We start from the raw sequence: 20,183 nt of genomic DNA, 5'->3' as shown, positions 1-20,183 counted from the left end.
GTGTGTGTGTGTGTGTGTGTGTGTGTGTGTGTGCGTGTGTGTGTGTGTGTGTGCATGTGTGTATATGTGTGTGTGTGTGTGTGTGTGTGTGTGTGTGTGTGTGTGTGTGTGCGTGCGTGTCTGTGCCCCCTCCCCGTCCATGTGCATGTGTCCCCATGCGTCCTGTGTGTTTTTTAAAAAACACCAAACCCCACCAAAAGGGACTGCAGAACTCTGAAGAGAACGCCAGGATCTCCATCACCTTCTTCCGGCTGTTCCGCGTGATGAGGCTGGTGAAGCTGCTGTCTCGCGGGGAAGGGATTCGGACCCTGCTGTGGACCTTCATCAAATCCTTCCAAGTGAGGGGAGAACCGGACACAACATGCTGGAACAGGGCGGTTGGGTTTACACAGGAAGGAAATGGCAGAGGGAAGTGGAGCTTTAACCCAAACGCGACTCAGATCACAGCTTTTGTCTGGGGCCCATAGTTTTTATTCTTTTTTTTTTTTTTTAACTGTGACACCCAAGTGCCATGGGGCAGGCTCCCTTTATCTCTGTTCAAAAATATATATATTTTTTAAATTTTTGTACGTTTTTCTTTTTTTCTTTTTTTTCACTGCTTTGGCCCAAAAAAATGTAATTTGTTTATTTGTTTTTTTGTTTTGTTTTGTTTTGTTTTTTTTGTTGGAAAGCACTTATTTTTTTTTTACATAAATGAAAAAAATAGTAATTAGTAATTACTCTCTCGTCTTCTCCATCTCCCATTGGTGAAGACAGTTTTTTTTTTGTTTTTTTTTTATGTTTTATTTATTTTTTCAGTTGTCTGCATTTTTTCGAAAATAAATAAATAAATAAATAATAACAAAGATCACTGCTTTGGCCCATAAAGATGTATTTTTGATGGAAACCACAAAGTCTCATCTCAAAAAAAGAAAAAAATAAGTTAAAAAAAAAAAAAAGTAGTTGTAAATTTGTATATATGAAAATTAAAACTTTATATGCAAATAAAAATATTGAAATATAAGAATATGAGAAAAGAAACAAAAAAAATGAATACAAGGGCCTGTGGTTTGACAGAAAAATTACATTTTCTTAGGCCAAGGTGTCAATGTTTAAATATTTTTGAAAGAAATAAAGGGAATTTTATTCAGGTTTCAAAAGATTAAACCAGATATGATGTTAGCTGCAGCTTAATTTGATTTTACTGTTTTTTTTTTATCACCATTTCCAAATATAAAACTTTCAATTTAATTGACTTTGTGACCATAAAATATCACTAAATCAGGCAATTATGTCATTAATTAACCCCAAACTGAAGTGTTTTTAGTTGTGTCAGCGTAATGATTTTGTAATATCAGATCTGAGTCGCGTGGGGGTTAAAAAGTCTCCGTTGTTCTTGTGTAAATCCAGCCGAACTGAGTCTCACAAGCCGCCTTTCCTTTCCTCGCCTCCTCCCTCCGCCTCTCCATCTTCCATTGGTGTAGAAAGTCAGAGGGGCGGTACATCTGACTGTCTCGTCCAATCAGAGCTTTAAGCACGATGGCAAAGGAGAGAGGGTGTGAAGAAACGGAGAGGAGGTTTAGGAGACTCGCTGCAGTGTTAGGGAGGGATGTAGGGACACAGGCAGGGACGCAAAAACCTTCACCAACAATCTCTTTTCTCCTCTTCCCTCGCCTCTTCTCTTCCTCTGGTCTCTCTCTCTTTGTTCTTCACTTCTTCTCTTTCTCTTCTTCTCTCAGTCTCTCTCTCCAACGCCCTACTACTAACCCTGAAGAGCTCACCATTCCCCTGTAGGCGGGTTCTAGTTAAATTTGACAAAGCACTTCACCAAAAAAGGAAATCATTTGATAAAAAAGTTTTTTAAAAAATGATCTGTTCTCTCTCTTGTGTTAGGCGAGGCGGGCTGCATCATGTCAACTGTCCAACTGGCTGTCGAGCCATAATGGTGCAACTGCAACCAGGCTCATGTTATTATGGGACAGACGAGTCCATCCAAGATTCAGCAGTGCACACATGCATTAATTAACATTCAGTTTTAAGCAAAAAATTATTTTTTATCATGCTTGCTTCTGTTTTTCTCACCTTTTCTGTTATCTTGTACTAGCTTGCTAGTGGGTGATACATTTGAGTTTCTCCTCTACCTTTTCAGTTCAATTTTTCACTAAAAACACCAAGTGGCATTTGTCATGATTTGGCCCTGCTCTCCCAAGCACAGGGGTAATATTAGCCAGGAGCCTAGTTCTACACAAGGGCCCAGGTCTTAAATAAAATTTAAAAAAAAACAGCTTTACTGGCCGTGTTTGGGGCTCAGCGAACATTTGTTAGGACTGGCTCTCCTGGCTAAGCTCAGAGAGCGGCTTCTATTTTCCTGAGCTTGGTTTTCACTCCAAAGTCAGATGATTGGTTGAGGGTTGTTTTTGGTGCTGTGCCGCACAGGGTTACAGACCAGTTCACTTTCACTTCATACAGTCCCAAGAAGAAGAGATTGTGCAAAGTCCTTTAAATGTTCAAAATATGTATAAAAAAAAAACAAAAAACAGGACGTGACCCTAATTAGGATGTGGTTTGGAAAATGAATGAATTGAATGAAAAGTTGATCAAACTTGTTGAATGATAAAATCAGTTCACAGATCAGATCTGGATTTGAGTGAAAGTGAACTGACTGTAACTCTGTGCAAAGTGACTTGTTGGCATGTTACTGATGTGTGTCTCTCCCCTTCAGGCTCTGCCCTACGTAGCTCTGCTTATAGTGATGCTATTCTTCATATACGCTGTCATCGGGATGCAGGTAAGCTGCCCCCTTCCCCCGTCTTGTTTTTCCTCCCTCTCTCTCTCTCCTCCAGCTGGCCTCCATCCTGTGTCTGTCCTCCTGGAGTCTTGTCACCCAGAGTTCCCGTTCAGTCTCTTCGTCTTTATCTCCTACGCTTTTCTTCCTCCACTAGTTCGTCCCAGCCTTTCTCCTCTGTCTCTCCTCTCTTCTCTCTCTCCCTCTCTGCCTTTCTAGCTATCTCCTCCACTAGCTGTTGTATGGTTTGTATCACTGATGATGTTTTGATTGGTTGGGGACAGCCGGCCTCTCATTCTGATTGGCCCAGAGAGCGGTGGCTTCTTCCCGTCAATGCTGACCTCATGTCCTGTGTGCTGTGACCACTTCCTTCCCTCCTGTGCAGATGTTTGGTAAAATAGCGCTGCGGGACAACACGCAGATCAACAGGAACAACAACTTCCAGACGTTTCCTCAGGCGGTGCTGCTGCTCTTCAGGTGAGGAAGTGAATTACACTCCTCATCGTCAGCATCATTATTCTCTCTTCTTCCTCTTTTTTTCCCCCCACCATTTCTCTTAATCTCTTTCCTCTGTTTTCCTCTTTAATCTCTATTCTTTTTGTTTCCTGTTTAATCTGCAAAACATCTATCTGATTTTGGAGGTTATCACTAAGAATTCATGTCAGTAGTTGATAAAGTAAATGTAGTGACGGCTGTACATATTTTTACTGAATTGCAGCAAATAGTTACAGTCAAAGATGGAAAGTGTTTTGTCAGTTTATGCTAAGGGCATGTTGTTGCTGCCAGTGCAAAGAGTTAACAAGTTCTGGCTGCGAATGTTTAGCGATGCACTTCAAAACATAACCATAATAAGCTGGTTAACATCTAAAAGAGCTGACAGACAATCACCAGTTGCTAAGCAGATATAAAGGAATTTCCCTTTAACAGCAGCCAAATTGTGTTTGTGCACACCTCTGTAAAGTACTTGCTTGTCGGCTGATATTTGTCAAAGATGCTGAGGTTTTAACACGTTACACTGATTCACTGCCAAATATTCTGGTCCAATGATCAGGTTATCTTCTACACAGTTGTGGGACTCCACTGGCAAAACATTGCTCATTTAAATTGCCTGGATCCAGTCCCAGAAACCTCTCTGTCCTGTGTGGTTTTGATGATGGTAAGATTCCATGCAGGGGATAAAGACGGATCCACAGAAAGTGGATGGATAGACTGGGCATCATGTGATGTCCACACATTTCACTGCCAATGGAAATGTCATCAAAATGCTATGGCAGCCACTGTATTACGTTACCAAATTAAACCACAGAGGGGTTTACTGTGGTAATCTACTGTATCTCTTCTATCCATTCTATTTCTATGGGCTGACCCTTTCATGGAATATAGAGCAGCAGGCTTCCATTCAGAGAAGTAGCAGACTTGGATACTCCATACATTTTCTAATGCAGTTTACAGACAATACAATAAGTCAACACTAATCAACTAATCAAAAATAACAGCAAACGTATGAGTTCAAGGCAAAACAGCAGCCACATGCTCAAGAGTATGGAGGTATTCAGAATGGAAGACATTGATTTAGAAGGCCTTTATCTAAATATCACCATGGAATCAGATAATAAATCCATTAGATTTGTGTATTTGTTGCTTTGTAAATTTAGCTATGATGCTCTCAACTTTGCAGTCCCTGTTTTTTTATTGCTCTGTAGGATGTTCAGTCTCTAACACCTGCATATGTCTATGTCTGTCTGTGTTTATGTGTGTGTGTGTGTGTGTGTGTGTGTGTGTCCCCATGTCTGCTTATATGTATATGTATCTATGTGCGTGTGTGTCTACACATGCATGTGTCACTGCGTGCCTGTATGCTCCTACGCATATGCGCACACGTCCATGCATCTGTGTGTGTTTATGCATACGTGCACATGTGACTCTGTGCTGGTGTGTTGACGCACACATGCGCACATCTATGCGTGTATGTGTGCCTCTTGATTTGTCTTTTGTGTATCTATATTCGCGCGTGTCTTTGCATGCATATGTATGGCGACATCCGTGCGTGTGTGTATGCATGCACGTATCTGTCCATCAGGTGTGCAACAGGTGAGGCGTGGCAGGAGATTATGCTGGCGTGTGCACCCATGCGGCCGTGCGAGAAAGGATCGACCAATGAGAACAGCTCATCCACCGAGGACTGTGGCAGCCAGTTTGCTATCATTTACTTTGTCAGCTTCTACATGCTCTGTGCCTTTCTGGTGAGTAGAGAAACAGAAAAATGTAGATTGAAAGGAGAGGATTGAACAAGATCAGAGTAATAGGATGGCAAATATTGGTAATAAATCAATCACAGAGCCCATTGGCTGCCAGTTTTGGGGGGCTTCCACTGTACCTTCTGACTGTTCACTTCTGTTTCTGTTTCAGTTTCTACTTCTATTTCTCTTACTACACAAGTCGAACGTTTCTACACACAAAACACTAACAAACTTTTTTAGGTGTTTTAGGTCCAGACAACATTTCTGCCAATGTGTCCATATGGACTGTCTACCTTCATAAAATCACTCAGACTGCAAATGTAAACTTGTCTTATCTTGTTCAAAATCATATAGAATCTGTTTAAAGTAAAATAATAATAACATAATAATAACACTGAATTGTATGCATGATGGTGAGTAGTGGGTGTACGTGATGATGATAAGGCTTTAAAAGCAGCAGTTGGAATAAATTGTGCATTGAAGGTTATATTTGAGAATATTAGGCTACTCAAGCATATGGTATTTCAAAGGTCACCCATAATTATCACATTCAGTAATCTAACATTTAGCTTTTGTGTTATGGGTTATAATTTCATGCAGTGAAAGTAATGTTCCTTACCTTGATTCTCCTCAGATCATCAACCTGTTTGTGGCCGTCATCATGGACAACTTTGACTACCTGACGCGTGATTGGTCAATCCTGGGGCCACATCACCTTGACGAGTTCAAGAGGATTTGGGCTGAATACGACCCAGAAGCCAAGTGAGTGCTCTTAAACTGGCTATATTTAATCACATGACTGACTCATGGATATGAAAGGATAGCATTTGAGTGCTAGACTGAGCGGGAAAATTAAGGACTAAACAGATCCTCGGGAGCAAAATTTGCCATGTGGGCTGCATGTGCTCAGAAAATAAAAAACAAAACTGGCATAGCTGGCAAAGCTGTAAAAGGGGTCATTTTATTATTACACCATTTTATCCTGATGCATGTAGACTGTTGTAGACTCTGCCTCTAGGTAATGGCTCGATCTCACACTTCAAAAGCCACAACTCACCTCTTGTATTAGCAAAGAATGGCGAAGCATGTCATCATCCTTCCTTTCTAGTGTTTGGATTCAGGCTCTGTGTTGTTTCCAGGGGGAGGATAAAGCACCTGGACGTGGTGACTCTGCTAAGGAGAATCCAGCCTCCCCTCGGCTTTGGAAAGCTCTGTCCACACAGGGTAGCCTGCAAGGTACACACACACACACACCGCAGCCTAACACTGTGAACACACTGATTGTAATGAATTCATGAATTCTGCCAAAAGAAATTCATCCTTTCCAAATGGGAGAGTCAATTTGAGTTCCGTTACTGGGTTTGGTTGGGTTTGCATTACACTGTGTTGTGTTGCATGCATTGTATTTTTTTTTATTTATTTATTTTTTTACTTTTTATAAAGTAAAACACAAAACATCAAAATTTAACAAATCCATACGAAAATTTGAAATGTTTTTTTAAGCATTTTCCCTTCATAATAGTATTTTATAGGGGGGAGAAAGGGGTTAAAGGACTATGTACAAATTGTACATGGACAACAGCTTTTGCATGGAGAGACGACTGACAGTAATTACATTTCCTGTCGTCCCCTGTTAATTTTCATTAAGACCAATGACGACCATATTGCCAAACTGTTGCTGGCTCATTTTCAGCAAAGTGCTCACAAGCTGGAGCAAATGACAGCAAACAGGCAGACACATAGTAACACCGGTATCCTGACTTGATGCTCACAAGTAATATTACTCACACAATGCTTAATTGTAAACATATGTTTATGTGTCACTGTGTGTGTGTGTGTGTGTGTGTGTGCGTGTGTGTGTGTGTCTCTTCTCTGCTTTAGCGCCTGGTGTCAATGAACATGCCTCTGAACAGCGATGGAACGGTGATGTTTAACGCCACACTGTTCGCTCTGGTCAGAACCGCACTCAGGATCAAGACCGAAGGTGAAACACACACTCAAACACACAAACACACATACACCCACACACACACACACACACACACACACACACACAAAATACACTGTCTGACAGAGATCAACAAATCATACTCGTACTATATTCTGAGCACTGACCTGGCTGTGTGCTCAGTTGTTTTCAAGCCTGCACTGTCTTGATCCAATAAATGTGTGTGTGTGTGTGTGTGTGTGTAGGTAACCTAGAGCAGGCTAACGAAGAACTGAGGGCCATCGTGAAGAAGATCTGGAAGAGGACCAGCATGAAACTCCTGGATCAAGTAGTTCCCCCTGCTGGTGGTAAGCGGTTCTTACAAAACAGTTTCACCAAATCAGGCATTCAGCTGACGCTCCGCTCCAGACGAGCCAACAGCAAACACAACTGTTGGTTAAGTCAACATCTGGGAGTACTATAATCACAAGTAGCCACATACTAAACACGTGCAAAACCTTTTATCATACCAAACATGTTTTTTGCGATTAGTTGAGACACAAATGATTTGGCAGTGAGTTTTCTGCAGGAAAAAACTGCAGGAGAGTTTTCAGCACCACATAAACATGTTGAGTATCTGTCTGATTTTCTCCTGTAGATGACGAAGTAACAGTCGGGAAGTTCTACGCCACCTTCCTCATCCAGGAATATTTCCGCAAGTTTAAGAAGAGGAAAGAACAGGGGCTTGTGGCCAAGGTGCCCCCCAAGACTGCTCTGTCTCTGCAGGTACAAAAACAAACCACTATATTAGCCTGCGATCAGGGGTTCATTAGGGATTTCACGTACGTGTCAAAGTGTGTTTTCCTCTTTGTGTAGGCGGGCCTGCGGACACTCCACGACATCGGTCCAGAGATCCGGAGGGCCATCTCTGGAGACTTGACTGTGGAGGAGGAGCTGGATAAAGGCCTGAAGGAGCCTGTTTCAGCTGCATCAGAGGACGATATCTTCAGGGTAAAGGTCGGATACACACACCCTCACACACCTCTCCCGAGAGAGAGAGCGAGCGAGAGATGATCGGCATCCAGCTTGAAGCCCCATCATTGCTCCATGCACTTACTGCACATACACGTGCTTGCATGAGCACACGCGCACGGATGTAAAGGACATTAAAGGTCACAAAAAGCCCCATTTTCGCCACATAGTCTGGTTACCTATCACCGCACACATTCAATGAAATTTTGATTCATTTTTTTGGGAAGCACCTGATGCTTGTAACTCCAAGAGAAAACTGCACACACACACACACACATTCAAACACAACCTCTTGTGCTCCTTTGCTGACAGGGTAAGTCACCAGCCTGCCATTTTCACCGTCATCGCTACAGACACACTTTTCATGTTCCATTTTGTTCCCCATTTTGTGTCCCTCCTTGCAAGTATTGGGTTTAAATTCATTCAGGGCACAAAATGGCATGAGAGACAGAACTCCTCTGCAAGTCTTGAGTTAAAAAGGAGTCAGAAGCCAATACGTGCGATGCAGACATGATGCACGTCTGTTAATTTCAACTTGCAAATCGTGTAAAACAGGACCCCGACCTGCAGGTGTCATTCTACAAAGTCTGTTGTTGTGTTTTGTACTGAATTAGGAACTGCATCAGGCTACTGTTACAATCTCATTCTACCTTACGACTAATTTTAACAAGTGGATTTTGCGGTATCCAAAAGTGGAGGATTTTAAATGCATCTAACTCCGTGGGACAAGCAGGACCAACTAATTTGGGAAAACCAAAACTCTGTAACTACAAACAGTCCATGGCTTCTGACACCAAGTCCTTTGCTTTGTGCTCTACATTTTTGTCTTGGCAGAGCAAAGTTTTGTTGTTGAATGCAATAGTTTTGCCTGGTTGTTAGAGTCTAGCAACATAATAATAACTTCACTAAAACATTGGACTAATAGATGACATCGTTTTCTGCTATCCTCCCTCTTTGTCATCCTCTTTTCTCCATGCTTATCTTTTCTTTTCCCATCTTTTCTCTGTCTCACCTCCTTTCCCTCCCACTCCTTTTCTCTTTTCTTCCATCAATCTCTCTTACTCCTCACCCTCCCACCCTCCCACCCTCTCCCCATTTCCCCATTTTTTCTTTTCTTCTCCTGCTTTATCTGCCCATGTTTCGTCTGTTTCCTTCCCCTCTTTTCCTCCCTCTGCTCTGTATCTCTCTCTCCCTCCCCACAGCGTACGGGCGGCTTGTTCGGCAACCACGTCAACTACTACAACCAGAGCGACGGCCGTGGATCCTTCCCTCAGTCTTTCACCACCCAGCGTCCCTTGCACATCAGCCAGAAGGGCTCGCCGTGCGAAGGCGAGAGCCCGTCCCACGAGAAGCTCATGGACTCCACCACCTTCACCCCTTCCTCTTACTCCTCATCGGGCTCGAACGCCAACATCAACAACGCCAACAACACGGGCATGGGCGGGGTGGCGACCCAGGGCATCAGTCGATTCCCAAGCCCGTCCATAAGCACGGTGGACGGGCACACGGGGCAGCCGCTGACCCCCATCCTGCTGCCGAGGTCTGCCTGGTGCTTCCCTCCAAAAAGGTGAGAGTGTTTACAAATTTGTGTCTCAGTAAGTGTTAAATATGTTTTTCTCCTGGTTGTAGCAGTGGTGCTTTGACTTGAAACAATGTATCATTATCCTTGTTTTGATCCTAGTTCAGGCAGCAGCAACCACTTTATTGTGACCATAAACCAAAATTAAATGTCGGCTGTTGCCTCAAAATATGCCAGGAACAGCCAATGTACTTCTCTGACTTTCTGTGTCTTTCTCTCTCTCTCTCTCTCTCTCTCTTTGTTGCTGTCCATCATTACAGAAATGTAGTTAGCTGGAAGCCTCTGTATTTTTCCCCCAATCTTACAAGCATTCCAGAGTAACAGAATATCCAATTCCAAATGTCAAGATTACATTTGAGTATGACTTGTGTCTCAGATTGTTCACTCTTTTTCCTTCCTTTGTTTATTCTTTTTCCTGCATTTCATTTTCCTTCCCTCCTTTTCTCTCTTTCCTTGTTTTTTTTTTTGTTTTTTGTTTTTTTCTGGTGGCGAGCAGGACGTGTTTTTATGACACCCTCATGCGGTATGTTGCCAGGAGACAGAGAAAGAGTGTGTGTGTGTGTGCATGAAAGTGCAAATGAATGAATTTATGTGTGTGTTTAAGTGTGTGTGTGTGTGTGTGTGTGTGTGCGTGCGTGAGACAGCGCGAGAGAGAAAGAGGGCGAGTCTGTGTTGTGTTAGTCACCTACGTGGGCTCCAAAAGGTATATTTCCATAATGCAATATGGAATGGCGTAACTATAGCTCTGGAAGTGCTATAGTGACACTGGTTGCTATGCACAATGCCTCTTTGGTTGCTATAGCGAAAGCTAATATACATGCTGCTATTATGAATTTTGCTTACCAAAGCTCTTTGGTACAACTGTGGCCAAACCCTTCGTATCGAGGGCTCTTGTTGCTGCCGTTCTCTTCTGTTTTACTGTTGCATAAAGCAGGCCTGGGTTAGAGACACTGTCAGCACTTTTTCCTTAGAAATAGCAAAACATTAATGTAAAGCAGCATCTGAAAGCTCATACTTTGCACTACTTACTTGTTTTAAGTGCAAATGCTTTGTACATTTAGAGGTTCAATAGCATTATAACCACAGAGGATTACAGGGTTCACAGTACTGCACTACACATTAAAGTGCGGTTCACTTTCCCTGCTTCGATAAGTGGTGAGAGTTTTGTGAAGTTCTGGTGCATACTGTGTTGTGGGCTGCAAGTATCAGCTGTCAGATGCACTGTGTCTTTGGATGAGCTTGATATAGCAACAAGGAAAACAGCACCCAGAGAAGTGAGCTCGATCAAACACATCCACAACAATAGCCAGTCTGGTTGAAATGTTCTAACCCAGAGTTTGCTGCAGGGGCCTCAGCATTGCTGTAAGCTAAAAGGACACCTTGACATTTAGAAATTTTATTTTTCTTCATCAGGCTGTTGTCTCAGTAATGTGGGAGAGAGTTTTTGTGCTGGCACCCAACTAAAGAAAACAAAAGGAACCCAGGCTGATTTCCTCAAATTTGGTGAAACGAGCACGGTGTCATAATGTTTGCAAAAGAAGGTCTGCACTCAAAAAAAAAAACCTTTGTATTGCTTTGATAAAACATTCAGGGGAAGAGAAGAGACCAATCTCTCAGCTCCAGACCTTCATCAGTGTCATTCAGCTTTCCCAGCAAGGCACCAGCTGAAAGACCCAGCGCACCTACACAGGTGTTTTCACTTGTCCCGCCCTAACAAGTGCAACAAACCTGTCATAGGAGAGCCAATGAGATGTCAGTCAAGCACAGTCACTCCTGAGTCCAGCCCTGCGTTCCAAATCGCATACTTATACTTTTTACTTTTAGTATGTACTGCAGCTGCCCTTACAAAGTATGTAGTTTAGTATGTATTGGGACATACTAATTCTTTTTTTCCCTACTAAATAGTATAGTAGTATGAGTATTGGAACGCAGGGCAGGTCTAACCAGCCAACACAAGTGAAATCACCTGTGTGGCTGCCCAGCTTAACAGAGGAAGCACTCTTGTAAATTAAACATTATTGTTTTGAATTTCTTTTGAATCTTGACCTTTTGATCAACACACCAGTTAAGAGCACAAGTCACTGTAATGTTTTTTACCGTTAACGTGTGGTTTTGGGGAGGTTAAACGTCTTTCCTATAATATGGCAACAGTCTGATGAAGAAAAGCCTGAAATTTAAATGTCAGATTGTCAATTCAATGCTTCCATCTGGAGTATGGAACAGCTGTGACGAGATGGGGTGACATGGCATCTGTGGAGCACAAAGAGACCAAAACGCATTTTCGGAGTTTCCGTTCAGATTAAGCCTTGCCCCAGAAAAACACCTTGCAACAGAGATCTCAGCTGACATTTGGAAAGTACAGGCATCGGGACAGCGAGGGTGTTTTATGTTCATAAGCTGTGAACACAAGTCCGGGCCAAAAGAAAAAAAAAAAAAAAACTGTCAGCTTTTGATTCGAGGTCTTTATGGCCTTCAAATGATGACAACAGCAACAAAGGGAGCAACTTTATCTCACCGTAGCAGTATTAAGACTTGGAAAAAACACGACTTTATCTCCCAGGTCCAGTATATTCAAATATTGCTGTTGTAGCATTATAGACATTAGCTAACAATGTAAGTTGTTACAAATCCATCAACTTAAGTCCCCTCCTCTTTGTCTTTTACAGATGTTTGCACCTTAATCATGCTAACAGTTTGTCATATTCTGGATATTACCTTTAAGGCTTTTCCACCATTTTGCTTCTAACAATCCAGCTTTTATCCCCTCATCATAACTATCCTCCTCCTCCTCCTTCTTCCTCTTATCTTCCTCTTCCTCCCCACGGTAACAGTAGTTAAGCCTCATTGGATATTTTCTATCTCTCCCTCCCACCAAGCTGCTGTCCGAGGTTTTTCCCTAATCAACTGCTTCTTTTTTTTTTCTGTTTGTCTCTGTTTGTGTGTGTCTGTCGACGTATTGTGTGCGTGTCCATCTATTTTTTCTGTCTGCTGCCTCTGTTTCTGTTTATTTTGCACGTTTGTTCATGCATTTGTTTGTTTGTTTGTTTGTTTTGTCGGTTTGTGGTCCCGTAGCTCGGACTCGAGCGACAGCCGTCTGCCAATCATCAGGAGAGGGGAGGGATCGACGGAGGAGACGTACGACGAAAGCTACGGCGACGACAGAGAGTACCATGACGACGACCACTCGCTCTCCTCTGACATGTGCTGATGAACCACACACACACACACACACACACACACACACACACACACACACATATGCTCTTTAAAATAAACACAAAGATAAGTTTATTGTGATTGATGTTCATTACATTAATCTGTGTGTGTGTGTGTGTGTGTGTGTGTGTGTGTGCATTAGGCTGGTGTATCATGATGATAAGTGTAAGCAGTTGACTCCCATGGAGGAAGGGGAAGAGGTAGAAGACAGAAGAGGAGGTGGGTGGCAGTCTCCCAGGAGAGTCTTCCTCTGCCCCACTGCACTGGGTAAGTACACACACACACGCGCACACACACACACACACACACACACACACACACACTACACAAAGTTAATACTAGGAAAATGTTGGAACAGTTTGTCTGTAGCATTAGCTGCAAGTATCCAGCTTCACCAATGTTACTAATTGTGTGTGTGTGTGTGTGTGTGTGTGTGTGTGTGTGTGTGTGTGTCACAGGGCGGAGATCGTCCTTCCATCTGGAGTGTCTGAGGAGACAGACGAGGACAGACGTCTCTCAGAAGACAGCGCTACCGCTACACCTTGTACACCATCAGGTAGAAAACACACACACACACACACACACACACACCCAAACCAGTTCAAACCACTCAACCTTTATTTATATATCACATTACACACAATCAAATGCAATGCAGTGTGCTTTACGGTCAAACAAAAAAGAAAATTAAAGACATCAAAAAGACAATAAAACACAACGAGACACAACAACAACAAAAATGAAAAGCTGAGAGAATATGATAAAGAACTAAAAATTAAATACATGCATATGAACATACACACACACACATATGCAAATCCATACACCATCAAATCAGTGCAAAGACATATATACATACATGCACAGCTGCACTTGGGCGTGCAGTTTGGTGGGAGGAGCAAGGCACTAACACCACCCGGGCCGCTCCACTCTCACACCCGTGCAGAAACCCAATCCACTCACAGTGAACACAAGCATCCGCCAAATGGCACACAGTGTATTCCACTACACAGATATAACCTTCAGACCCCTCTCATGTCTAACACTGTCTCTCTCCTCCCTCGGCCCGCAGGCTCTGGCAGTAGCAGGGCTGAGTCCTCTGCTCAGACGGAGTCACTCCCCCACCCTGTTCAGTCGGCTGTGCTCCACGCCTCCAGGCAGCCCCACAGGTCAGTGCTGACAGCTGGAAGGAAAAACAAGCTGCTGGTCATGATTATTGGCAAAACTGTTGCATAATCCCTACTTAAATTTTCTCAAAATAAACAAGCAAGGATAATATGGCACCCACATAGCTGGCATGACAAGCTATTTCTTTATTATTTATGATTTTACTTAGAAACTAATGTAATCTTACAAGTGCATGCTGTTCATATGGTAGAGATTTGTTGTTGCTGATGTTTGGTGAGATTTGCTGTTGTTGTGTTTGTTGCTGCAGCCCATGGTGGCCATGCCTCCTACCAGCATGTGCCCTCCCTGAGGCTAGAGGGCACCAATTCCCACGAAAAGCTCAACAGCAGCTTGCCCTCAGTCAACTGTGGGCCTTGGTAAGAGCTCAACTGTGCATGCTGTAATCATAATTTTGATATAAATTAATTCCTGAAAATTTAATTAAGATTATCCAGTGGTCAATTTGGTCATATTTTGATGTGACTGAACCCTAACCCTAACTTTCTTCAGCATGGGGCTCTGTTTTTACCCTGTTTTAATGTGCAGTTAGAATTTAGGATTAAGTTTATTGCTCCAGTAAAGGGCAATAAAATGGCACAGTGCTACGTTCAGTTGTTTCATTGCTTATCACATTGCTTGCCTCTCGTTCAGATTCATCTTAAATAAACTGTTGCAGTCATGTTGTATGCTATCATTTAATGGCGGTGACACATTTTACTGTCCTTAGGTACAGTGACAGTAACGGGAACAGCCGAGTGCCCAGCCCTAGCCCCACCCCCAGTGTGTCAGTGCCCAATCAGAGAGCACAGCGGCCGGTGTCACTCACAGTGCCCTCGCTACTGGGCAAAGATGCCAGCTCACTGTCTCATGGCAGCGCAGGCAGTCTGGTGGAGGCGGTGAGTGAGTGTGTGTGCATGTGTGTGACCCAGAGCTGGGTGAAATACTACTTCAGCGCACAGTAATTCCCAGCATTTGGTTCGTACTACAGGGAGCGCGGCAGCACCAGATGGGTAGGGGTTGCCATAGAACACAGTGCTGCAATTGTCTTTGTGCAGGAACATCGCCCATCGTAGCTCACTGAAACAAAACATCTGCACTCAGCCATGAGTCAGTGCGTCTGTCTTTACGTGTGTCTGCACGGTGCGCAAGCTCACCTTCTGACTGTGTAGTTACACAGATCAGTGATTATATGCTCAAATTTGTATTTTAACGATTTTATCCATAAACTCACATAAACATAACCCTTCCTTTTTATCTCCTTGCCTCTTTTTCTTTTTTCTGCCTTCTCACTCCCTCTCTCCTTGCCATACTCATTTTGTTATCCATCCCTTTTTCCCCTCCTTCTCTCTCCTAACACCTGTTTCTCCCCTGTGCCACCACCATCTCCTCCTTCCCTTCCCATCCTTCCATTTCTCTCTACCCTCCTCACTTCCTCTCCATCCATTCTCTCTCCTTCTTTCTCCCTGACCACCTCCTTCATCCCTCCCGTGCTCCAGGTACTAATATCGGAGGGCTTAGGCCATTTCGCCCAAGACCCGTCCTTCATCGAGGCCACCAAAGCCGAGCTGGCTGATGCCTGCGACATGACCATTGAGGAGATGGAGCACGCTGCAGACAACATCCTCAACGGCAACACCACCACCACAAACACCACCTCCAACACCTCCTCCATCTCCCAGCACAGCCCCAACGGCAACCTCCTCCCGTACCACACAGCAGCAGCAACACACAGGGACCGAGCGGTCGGCCTGAGTCCAAGCGAGGGCGGGGGAGAGGCGGGAGGAGGAGGTGGAGGAGGAGGAGGAGGAGGCGGAGTCTCCATCCATGGACCCTCCTCGCTGGAGGAGCGGCAGGAGCTGCTAGGAGGAGGAAGAGGAGGAGAAGAGGAGGAGGAGGAAGGTGGCAGGGAGGAGGGGCATCACAGAGGCTCGGTTGTGATTGGAGGAGGGCGGCAGAGGAACAGCGGGCTATTGGAGGACGAGGATTTGGAGTGCGTGACGAGTTTGTAGGGGTCAGCTCAGCGGATTTTGATTGGCCAACTGGCCCCTCTGACATCATCAGAGACTGACACTTGTCAGCGCTGGGAAACAGCGCCATGACTGGCTCTGTCTGTCCCCACCCCTCACACACACACACACACACACACACATGCACGCACACAAAACACACACACTGTCTGCCTCTCTACCAGATGTAACCCTCTGGACAATGGCGGCCAGTGACACAAACTTAAACACCTGATTATGATGATTTTATTGGTTTATATGAGTGTGTGTGTGTTTGAATGTTTGGAAGTTTGTGTAATTAGAGTTTGTCACACTATACGCTATACTATATGAGTGTATGCTTGTATGTGTGTGATCTTTGATTCTCTGTAACTGTGTGTGTTCTCCACACGTGTCTGAGTGTGTCTCTAAAGTGCCTCACAGTTTTATCATGTCCTCAAAGTGTGAAGAACAGAGGAGCAGAGTCAAGCAAAAAAAAAAAAAAAAAAGACAGGTGGAAGGAGAGGTAAAGGCGACAACAGAAGCAGGAAGTCTGATCGTTTAGAGTCGACATGGTGTGTTTATTGTTTTCATTTCCTATGTCTACCTTGGGGTTGTTACTGTTGTTTGTCTGGCCGCCATGGAAGCCGGGTAGGGGACAGCAGACCAGCTTGACGGGGGGGGTCAGTAAAGGATTCATATCTGACCGCACCCACTCAAGGTCAAAGGTCAGCTCCTCCTTCTTGGCTCACTGATGATGAAGCGCTGTATTGAGCAAACAGGGGCAAGAAACAACCCTGTTTGAAATCTCATTTCTCCTCGTCCTCTTCCAAAGCTGGGAACCTTGGAGCACAGCCCTGCCAGCCTGGGGGAAGGCTTAAGCTGACAGACCACCCCCAGCCACAGGGGGGAAGGATTTGAGGGACGGACCAGCAGCCACAACATGGCCGCTGTGGGGGAGGGGGGCCACTGACAGAGACTCTTTCTGGCCAGCCAGCTCTTCAACCGCTGACCAACGGGAAGCCAGAGAGAGACGAACTCACCTTGATCTGGCTTCGCCTCCTCTGCCACTCTCTCCTCCTTTTGCAGCGCTCACTTCCTGCGCCAAACAGGAAACAGGAGGAGCAGCCGGTGGCCAAGCAGAGACTGCGAGCCCCCTTCTCTGCCTCATACCTCGCCGTTCCTCACTCCTGCCTCTCTCCTTCCTCCCTCATCTTTGGTTATTCCACCCATCCCTCTCCTTCCATCACTGGGTTGAGTTCATTTTTGGTTTTGGGCCCTCGCGAGGCTTGTGTTGAACAGGGCAAAAGAGAAAGAGGGTGAAGGAAAGAAGGGATGTGACAGATTGAAAGTTTAAAAAAAAAAAAAAAAAAAAAAAGACTCCGGACATGGATCTGCAGAGGATCTGTCCATCAATCAACCTCACTTCCCTCTCCGAGACCCTCCTCTTCCTCTCAGCGTGGAATCCTATTGGATAACAACCACACACTCTCTACAGACCACACCCACTATGTATTTAACAGTTCAGTATTGTGCAAAACTGGCTAGCCATGACTATTTTGTTTTATATTCATGATGTTATTGGTTTAATTTATCCTTGATTTGTTTGCACAATCGGGGTGCTGGTCCTATAAATGTATTTTTGCTCGGTTTATTTTAGGAGAATTTTAAGAAGTTTTAAGTATCGAATCCTGTGCGAGCAGGGCGTAGTGTTTGCGCGCGAGTGTGTATACTACGTCTGTTTGTGTGTGTGTGTGTGTGTGAGTGTGTGTGCGTCTGCGTTTTAGTACAGGATGTATGTATGAGTGCGTGAGATAGCGTGTGTATCTAAAAGGGGGTCTCTCTCTCTTATCAGTATGCACCTTTTACAGATTGTATCTATTTATTTATTTATTTTTCCCAGAAGAGAAAAAAATGTGTGTGTGTGTGAGGGTGTGCGTTTGTATGTGCGTACGCCTGTGTTTGAGTGTGTGTTGAATTACGTATTCTAAAAAAGCAGATTTTAAGCCTAGACAGTAAATTAAGGTAGCATTATAAGTATGGTTTTGCGTGCGTGCGGCGTGTGTGTGCGTGTGTGTGTGTGTGTGTGTGTGTGTGTGTGATAATGGGCCTCCTTAACACAGGGTTACCATGGGCAGGCATGCTTCCAAAGCTTTGTGTTTCCTTTAGCACGGTTTCTACTTTTTAGCCAAGCTGCATAGTGAAAAACAGGTCGATTTTCAAACATCAGTCATCACGGCAAAGTGTTTTCTTTTGTCTCTATTTCCAAAAGAGTCAGGCCGAAGGTTTCCGGTGAGATTACAGTGACAGGTTCACAGTGGGGATGAGCTCCGGTGTTGCAGCTTGGCTAGAAGGTAACAAGCCTTTGGCGACTGCTGCTTCTTGTTCTTCATGGCGGACGGTCGCTCTGAATCGTAGAAATACCAAGGTCACACTGCCACAGTGATGCTTCATGATGGAATAGCCGGGTGACACCCTGATTTACTAGAACACACCGGAACACCTGATTTCACCGTTCAATCACACTTAAAGCTTCAAAATGACATGTCGCGGCTGGCGGACAGACGCTGCAGGACTCTCTGTCTGAGGTCTGCTCGTGTCGCAAATTGTTATGATTTATTCTCATAGTTGGAGCTAAGCTATAAGGATTACTCCAAGCTGTCAAAGTCGGGCCTGTATGCTGAGAGCGTGTGTTTGGCTCCTGTGGTAAATCGACCACAGCACATGATTCCAGTTATAATTCTATTTAAGCGACAACGAATAACTTGAAACCGAGCTGGCACATTATTCCTACGATCTTCCCCTATTTTTATCAACTTGTTTGTGTTTGAAAATTTTAATAAAACGGTCCAAGATCATAGGAATAACATATGTGAGTTTGGGTTTTTGCTGCAGACGTTTCCCAGCAGTGCGTAGTCCAGACTGTACCCACGTCCATGGAGAATAGACAGCTTGTCTTTGGCTGTTTAGGTTAAACTCAACAGTCTGTATGACAGTGGGCCACAGAAAACCCACCTCCACTTCACCAGATACCGACGCATGTCTAATTTTCTCAATCCAGTGCAAAGAAGTTTTTAAAAATCAATTGTTCTTTTGCCAACATTTTTGATTAATGTGACAAATTATTGGATTTAGGTCACAAAAGAGTCAGTTCAGAGGGAACGAAAGTCCTGGATGCTCCCCTTGTGTGAGTCAGATATGGCCTCCAAATAGACTCTGACCATTTTTGTTTGATCGTTGATCAATAGAATTAGGACAAGATATGATACTCATCTTCCCTCAAAACAACTCACCTAAAGTTAACCAAATCAGTGCCTCATCGCTGGTTTCAGTGCCCGATGGCCAAATTTACCATTCCCGAGCATTGTGTGATATGGAATAACATGAGACACTCACATTTTAGAGTAAATGTTGACTCTGAAGGCTCATGCAGGCTCAGGAGGGCTCAGCTCCTTGTGGACCAACCAGCATGAAAAGAAGATTCCCGGCCACTGTCTTAACATGTGCAATAAACTTTATTGTCAATGCACAACCTTCATTAGGAGAGACTGATTCTCCTGTGATGAAGGCCTAAGGACCAAAACGGTGTGCACTGACAAAGTTTATAGCAAGTAGTAAGACAGTGTGTGGGGGTGTGATCTGCTCGTGTCATGCAGATACACCACAATGAGCAAGGTATCATAGAAAAAAAAAAAGAGTTATTACATTAGAAAGTCAATTTATCCCCTGACAAACTGAAGAAACTACTTCCAAGAAACCACATATGTTATTTCTATGCCCTTGCACCACTCAAGAAATTGATTTTGAGGATGAGCTTTAAAAAAAAAAAAAAAAAAAAAAAAAAAGGAAAATACCTGTCAGCTTAGTCTGAGATACAGTCCAGAGATACAATCCCATGGCAAGTGATGGCTCTCTAAACAACTGCTAGTTTTCTCTGAATTTCACTTTCACCGGGCTAACTATGAAGTTGTTATTAGTCTACTACATTTCAAGCAGAGCGGGGTTTTGGCAGGGAGGGATATGCATGTACACACTGCCATACAGTGCATCCTGTGCCGGGAACACACTTCTGTCATTAATATGCAAACTAAATGTGGGTCTTGAGTGTATATTTAGTGGCAGTGTTATCCTTTTTTTTGTAGTCATCATAGTGCAGCCCCAAAAAACTCAAAAGCATACTTTGGCATTTTGCATCCTATCCTGTTGTTTTCCAAATCCAAGAACACATCAACATTATAGAAAAAGAAAAAAAAATCTTGAGCATTTCTGCCTC

The 20,183-nt window shown here is 43.9% G+C and overlaps 1 protein-coding gene across 1 annotated transcript in view; it reads left to right on the top strand.

The window, feature by feature from the left end:
* The window catches only part of cacna1c (calcium channel, voltage-dependent, L type, alpha 1C subunit), a 239,468-nt gene extending 219,678 nt beyond the window's left edge, over window positions 1–19,790 (top strand). Inside the window, exons 34-52 of the mRNA XM_030046392.1 lie at window positions 201–338; window positions 2,702–2,767; window positions 3,150–3,241; window positions 4,845–5,007; window positions 5,639–5,766; window positions 6,144–6,240; window positions 6,886–6,988; window positions 7,198–7,299; window positions 7,590–7,717; window positions 7,808–7,948; window positions 9,166–9,530; window positions 10,039–10,065; window positions 12,615–12,743; window positions 12,901–13,025; window positions 13,217–13,314; window positions 13,831–13,927; window positions 14,194–14,302; window positions 14,653–14,821; window positions 15,422–19,790. Of these exons, the coding sequence (XP_029902252.1) occupies window positions 201–338; window positions 2,702–2,767; window positions 3,150–3,241; window positions 4,845–5,007; window positions 5,639–5,766; window positions 6,144–6,240; window positions 6,886–6,988; window positions 7,198–7,299; window positions 7,590–7,717; window positions 7,808–7,948; window positions 9,166–9,530; window positions 10,039–10,065; window positions 12,615–12,743; window positions 12,901–13,025; window positions 13,217–13,314; window positions 13,831–13,927; window positions 14,194–14,302; window positions 14,653–14,821; window positions 15,422–15,934 (2,790 nt within the window). The 3' untranslated portion in view covers window positions 15,935–19,790. The remainder of the gene's footprint in view (window positions 1–200; window positions 339–2,701; window positions 2,768–3,149; window positions 3,242–4,844; window positions 5,008–5,638; window positions 5,767–6,143; window positions 6,241–6,885; window positions 6,989–7,197; window positions 7,300–7,589; window positions 7,718–7,807; window positions 7,949–9,165; window positions 9,531–10,038; window positions 10,066–12,614; window positions 12,744–12,900; window positions 13,026–13,216; window positions 13,315–13,830; window positions 13,928–14,193; window positions 14,303–14,652; window positions 14,822–15,421) is intronic.
* Window positions 19,791–20,183: the final 393 nt, after the last annotated feature.

This window comes from Myripristis murdjan, chromosome 23 (assembly GCF_902150065.1).
Source record: "Myripristis murdjan chromosome 23, fMyrMur1.1, whole genome shotgun sequence".
Classification (NCBI taxonomy): domain Eukaryota; kingdom Metazoa; phylum Chordata; class Actinopteri; order Holocentriformes; family Holocentridae; genus Myripristis; species Myripristis murdjan.
Note: the sequence above shows the minus strand (reverse complement) of the source record. Positions and strands in the feature narration are given on the sequence as shown.